We start from the raw sequence: 6508 nt of genomic DNA, 5'->3' as shown, positions 1-6508 counted from the left end.
GAGAGTGAATCATAATCAGTATGTCCTACCTTGGTGTGTGGTCAGTGCCTTTGAAATATGTTTGGTTCACTCCAAACACAGATGTATAATCTCAATCTCTCTCTCCCTCTGTCACTATCCCTCCCTCTCTCCCTCTATCTCTCTCTCTCTCTCTCTCTCTCTTCCTCTCTAAGATGTAACACTTCTGGCGTAGTATACAGACAACGCGTCGTCAAACCACACGGTGGTTATGTTCCCTGTTGTTGCACTGATAGTGTGACTATTGGATCTGTTGCGCGAGGGTCGCACAACCCAGTGTAGGTATGTAACCCCGCGTGCAGTGCTAAAACAACTCAGCCACTCTGTTCATCTTTTTTATTTCTCAAGAAAACGGTGAATTTTAAAGGATGTCTATTTACGGGTCTTTCCAGCAAGAGAGTTTCTGGTGTGGATTTACTCATCAAGCTAAGAGGTGTGTGTGATCTGACTGACACGGGTTCTTGTACCGATGGAGGAGCGCAGAGGTGGTTATGCCGGTGGTTCCTTCAGCGCCGTTCGCCCGCTCTTCCCCACGACTGTAATCTTTTCTTGGGACAGGACATTTGGCGAGGGGAAATGTGAAGAGGCTTAAAGTATGGCATGCAAAGATGGTCTCTGCCAAGAAGGAGATGGTGACTGCGATGTACCCAAGTTGCGTTTCGACTCTCTTGTACTTACTCTTCGTGACTGCTTGGTGAGTTTCAATGAACCTAAGATATTTAAGCCCCTTTACATTTTGAGATCCTTCACTCTGTCACAAGTTGGTAGGGGTACGCTACACCCCATGTCCCTGAAACGGGCATGAATCCTAAAACTTATTTAGTAACAAATTCATAGCGCCAAATGGTTTCAGTTCGGGGAATGGGTTCTGATAACACGACATGGATCTTGTGCTTTTTTTTGCAGTATAAAGAAAATCTCTGGCCAACCCAAAAAGGATGATAAATTATATCCGGAGAATTTTACACGAATTTTAGACCGCCTTCTGGATGGCTACGACAACAGACTTCGACCAGGATTTGGGGGTACGTACTTCGGCGACATTTATCCAAGTGATGCAAGGTGTCGGATTAGGCGAAGAGTTTCACTTGGGCGATGCTCAAGGCACATAGGATGAATTGTTTTCTGTTGTTTGTTCTTGGTGAGGACGTAGCGTTACTATGTTGCTCTCTAGCTTTTTGATTCAGTGCGCATTGTCAAGTTCAGACTCTTACTGAAAGGCGGCAATTCTGTTTTTCCCCCCCTAGATTTAATCCCCAAGTAGCAGTTGCTTCCTCTCATACCAGCTTGATTTGATACTCAGTGCAATCTCTTACAGCAGTAGGCTACCTTCTAATGTTTAAGCGAGTTTTGTTATGTAATGTGATGAAAAAGCCGCTTAATGCACAATGTAAGTAGGAAGAGTGCAGATGTTCTTTTTGGTGTGTGTGTGTGCGCGTGTTTGCGGGGGGGGGGGGGGGGGGGTGGTATGTGCGTGAGTGTGTGGGCAGTCACAACCTCCGCTCCCACCTCAAGTTACTGACCTAAAATATTTGCAAAGGACACATCTAAACTTATTTCAACTCTCATATACATAGCCTAAATAGATGCGAATAAATAATTTATAGATCGTATTAGATTGCCCCTATGCTGTCACAGCACGACACCTTCAAGCGACTGCTCCCTGGGTGCCTTCATTTTACGAGCTAAACCTTCGATATGTGCATAAATGTTCGGCTTACATTCCCTGAGGATTTATATTCTAAACTCCGTTAACTATTTTTCTCTCCATTATATAAACGCCTCGAAGGACAAGCAAGCTACCAGATACCAAAAAACATGCAGGCGCATCATTGAAATATTTGGGATTTCACGTAATTTTAGCCAATGATTCAGCAAATAAGCCTATATCAGCATCATAGTAAGCTATCATTACAGTTTTAGGCTTTCGTGGTATTGGTTTAGTTTTCAGATTAAAAGTGAGTTGTAGGTTCCTCAGAAAAAGTGGCTTGTATGCCTATGGTATGTCAATTACACAAATGCTGCTATATCCAAAGTACTTCACAATGGCTTTTGAAACCACTCTCTGTAAGAGGCCAGGCTGTGTATCAGCAACCCAGTTCATGGGCTCGTTTGCAGGTTTGGAAACTGACAATACATACTGGGTAAAATGCAAAAGCATGCTCATTAGTTAAATGTCTAATGAATGCCATCCATTATTCCTGTGACACCATCACATATACTATATATAGATATTTAATTTGATATAGTGGGTTAAAATCTCCATGCTAATGGCAGTTTTAAAAAACCCCTGCTACTCACGGCAAGTGGCATACTGTAGTGGCTTTGGAATTTTGTGCCTGCTATTGCACAAGCAAATTATGGAGTAGGCTACAGATTTAGTCCTGGAACAACACTGATTAAAGGCATCATGAAAGTTATTTACCTTGATATAACAGTGTCAAAATCATTGTGATGGTAAACTAACTTGAAAAAAGGAGAATGGCCTGCCTTGCCAGCCATATACCCGTCTATGGAGATCCAACCTTGCAACTTCCCTCAGAGAATCACAACTTACCTTACAGCAACTGTGCATTTGTATTAAGTCATGTAATATTACCTTGTCAGTCAACGTGGGTCTTTGGATATTATATGTGCTGGTTTGTAAACAAATGCACATGGACTGTGTCCAAGGGGTGCAAGCCATGATTGGGATATTCATGACAGTTGTGTAAAATGCCCCCTCCACAACTGTAGGGGGAGCCGGGTAGCATTGGATTGCTTTGAGACACCTGGCACAGAGGTTGCTCATCTCTGCCCTGTTAACTGTAGATGTGCAATAACAATACAATATTTTTTAACAAAAAATCAATTATTTTACAGGTCCAGTGACAGAAGTCAAGACTGATATTTACGTCACCAGCTTTGGTCCTGTCTCTGATGTTGAAATGGTAAATATTGCTGCAGAATATGGAGATGTACTGCAGAACTGTGTCATGAGCATCATATAAAAACAGTTTAATATCTGATCTGTTGTCTGTTAGTCCTTTATTTTTAGTTTAAAGGCCATTTAGGTTTGTAGTTTGAAAACTATTTACCTGACAAACCTCTGTCAGTGATCTTAGACTCCATGCAGCTGTTGGTAGCAAGTGATGTAATCATGGTGAGACAGATGCCACTAAGTAGGTTAGTGAACAAGCTAGCCAAAAAAACTTAGGAGGCTAGAGCTTAATAGCAGTGGTCACTGTGGGAAGATTGACTAAAGTAGTATTACAGTCTGTGGTCTCATTTTCTACATTTCGAGGATTTGTATTCACTGAGGATAAAAATCTGATTAAAGATTAAGTGTAGTGAGAAATGTCCAGTGTTTTTTATGATTTGTCTGTTTGTTTTTTGTATCAATAGGAGTACACAATGGATGTGTTTTTTCGGCAAACCTGGGTCGACAGACGACTGAAATATGAGGGGCCTATTGAGATCTTGAGACTTAACAATCTCATGGTGACTAAGGTGTGGACCCCCGACACGTTTTTCAGGAATGGGAAGAGATCCGTGGCTCACAACATGACTGCCCCAAACAAGCTCTTCCGCATCATGAAGAATGGTACCATCCTTTACACAATGAGGTGAGACTTTTTTGGGATGATTATGCTGAACCAAGTGAAACATGGACAAACAAAGAAGAGCTTTGAATTTTTTCTATTTGTGATGTTATTTTTCTATGTGTGTGTGTGTGTTGATTTTTAGACTGACGATCAGTGCAGAATGTCCAATGAAGCTGGTGGATTTTCCTATGGACGGTCACTCTTGTCCCCTTAAATTTGGGAGCTGTAAGTAACTCCACACTTACAGTCAATTAGCCCAGCCAGATTTCCCTTTCTTACTGATTTATTTCTACTGATTACACCTTCTGAGTTACTGTAGCTCTTATTATTATTTGATCAGTTGTCTGCACACTACATGTTCTATCACCCCATTGCCATGTTCTTATTTTTAAGCATACAACAGTGTGACCATTTACCACAGCTCATTACTGCAATTGACAGATTATAATAATTAATCCTTCATGCTCTCCTGCCCCAACCTGCCCCAAACTACAGTGTGTGTTGGAACAGAGGACTTGTTTCTCGTCCTTCCACAAGTGGTGATTCAGCTTGAGTTAGATGAGGATGAACATGACACATGACATTATACCAGTGTAGTTGCGTGGAGCTCTGTCAAATTAAGAGAGAATGTGTTGTTGCTGCAAAAACTAAATGGCATCCCATTTTAGAGGATATCCAATTCTATCAAAACTGAATGGAAAAGAGCCTTTTGGGAATTAATTGACTGTGACCTCAAATGGACTTGTTAATGGTGTCACTTCAGAAGACATGGACTGTTCTTTGCGGTTAGATTATTTTGAAAACATATTGGAGTTAATCTGTCGGGACTGGTTACTCTGAGCAGGAGAGAGAATGTCAACTCAAAGTGTTTACTTTCATTTCTGCCATGTGTGTGTAGTCAGAACTCCTCAATCCCTGAGCAAAATCCACAACAATAGCTTCGCCCGCAAAGAGTGGAAATGCGAACTCAAAATCAGATCTCACACCAAAACCAGAACAAAAAACGACGATATCAGCACCATACTCAAGAGCGGTCAGCAAAAAAAAAAAGAAAAGAAAGAAATATAGGGAAAGGAGGAAAAAGAAAGGGAGGTAGAGAGAAGAGAGAGGAGAAAGAGAGAGGAAAGAGAGAGAGGCTAATCTCAGAAAGAGGAATCTGTGGAACATGGCTGCCTCTTATCACCGCTGCCTGAGTGATTTGGAGATAATATCTGTCCTGGAGATGGAAGGAGGAAAAGCTCAGCAGGGACGATTTTCACCCCACAACTCACATCCTCCTCCTCCTCCTCCTCCTCCTCATCCTCATCCTCTTCCCCCTTCATGGTTCCAGTAAATACAGTGACATTGGGGAGGACAAAGTTCTGATTTGGAGCTAGTGAGCGATTAATCTCGCTTTGGAGAGGTAATAATAGCGGCGGCAGCTACCTGGACCGCCGTCCCCGCTGTGCGGATCGTGGCCCGGGGACAGGGAGGCAGACGTGGGGCCGCCGGGCCCATGCCGCACCGCAAAGGTCAAAATCTCTCCTCTCCCGCCCCAGGTTAGCATAGACCTATTCTAGCTCCACCACTCGTCCCTCCTCCATCCCTCCTTCCCTCCCTCCCTCCCTCTCTCTTGTTTCTTCTCTCTCCCTCTCCCCCTTTTTCTCTCTTAAACACACTTAATACAAATTATATTATTTTGACCAGATTAATGATTAAAAAAAAGATATACTATTTATTTTCTGAAATATTTACAGTAAATAGTATATCTATAGTCTCCTGAGATGACTGAGATGATGAAGATCATTACTAATTGTAATATAAGCTGGATGTGAGATAATAAAATCTCCTTCTCACTCTCCATCACCTCCTTTTAGTCTTGGACCTTTTTTTGAAATTCCCTACCTTACCTTCCCTTTCTCAGTGCCTCTCCCCCCTCTCTTCCTGCTTCCTGACCCCTCCCCTCCATCTCTTTCTCTCTCTCTCTCTCTCTCTCTCTCTCTCTCTCTCTCTCTCTCTCTTCGAGTTGGGGAGGAGGATGTCTTGCTCTTGCTCCATCTCAGCAGTTTTGTCCTCCTTCTGTTTGCCTGCCTCTGCTCTTCTCCTCTCCTTGTCGGGACTGTCCTCAGGGAACTGGCCCCCATAGATAGACCCCTAGAGAACAGACACGCACACACATTAGAATATTACCTATATAACATACATACTGTAGCACCCCCACCCCCCCCCACGCAAAACCTAACGCACGTCCTCTCCTGAAGGAGGGCTGTCTTTTGATGCGTAGCGCCATACCCTTGTGAATAGCATTGCCATTGGGGCCCTCTGTTAATTGAACATTTTTTTATGGCCTAACTAAAAATAGGTAGAAACATGGCAGGCTTGTGTGAAGAGGGGATCATTTGCATTGCTTTGTGGTTGTGATTGATACACTGGCCGATGAGGGAACTTGTGGCCTGGTGATGACCAGGGGGAGCAGTGGGAAAGGAAGGATTAATTTGTCCATGACATCTGTCAACGACACCCACAAATAAACATTACTGTACTCATACACAACTGAACACGCGCACACACACACACACACACACACACACTCTATGTCCTTTTTCTTTGTCCATCTTTATGCATAATGATCTTAAGACTTACAGTTTGTCTGACAGAGGCATCCTTATAGTGGCTTAAGATGATGGTATTACAATAGAATGTACCCGCAAAGAAACTGCTGGGTATCTTTCTGCAAAGTATATACATATATGCATGATCATGAATATGTATACACATATGCGTATGTCTTACGGAAAATGCACTCTGGACTGTGTTGCGCACACACACCCACACGCACACACACGCACACACACACACACACACACACACACACACACACACACACATTCACCTTTCTACATATTCTCTCTATATACACCTTTCTA

General features: G+C 42.8%; 1 protein-coding gene across 1 annotated transcript in view; it reads left to right on the top strand.

Moving 5' to 3' along the window:
* The first annotated feature begins 240 nt into the window (after positions 1 to 240).
* gabra4 (gamma-aminobutyric acid type A receptor subunit alpha4) overlaps positions 241 to 6508 on the top strand; it is a 29383-nt gene continuing 23115 nt past the window's right edge. Inside the window, exons 1-5 of the mRNA XM_042061886.1 lie at positions 241 to 712; positions 925 to 1043; positions 2881 to 2948; positions 3403 to 3623; positions 3745 to 3827. Coding sequence (XP_041917820.1) covers positions 627 to 712; positions 925 to 1043; positions 2881 to 2948; positions 3403 to 3623; positions 3745 to 3827 — 577 coding nt within the window. The 5' untranslated portion in view covers positions 241 to 626. The remainder of the gene's footprint in view (positions 713 to 924; positions 1044 to 2880; positions 2949 to 3402; positions 3624 to 3744; positions 3828 to 6508) is intronic.

The sequence above is a fragment of the Alosa sapidissima genome, chromosome 14, assembly GCF_018492685.1.
Source record: "Alosa sapidissima isolate fAloSap1 chromosome 14, fAloSap1.pri, whole genome shotgun sequence".
Taxonomy (NCBI): Eukaryota; Metazoa; Chordata; class Actinopteri; order Clupeiformes; family Clupeidae; genus Alosa; species Alosa sapidissima.
The sequence above is the reverse complement of the archived record's forward strand: the minus strand, read 5'-3'. Positions and strand labels throughout refer to the sequence as shown.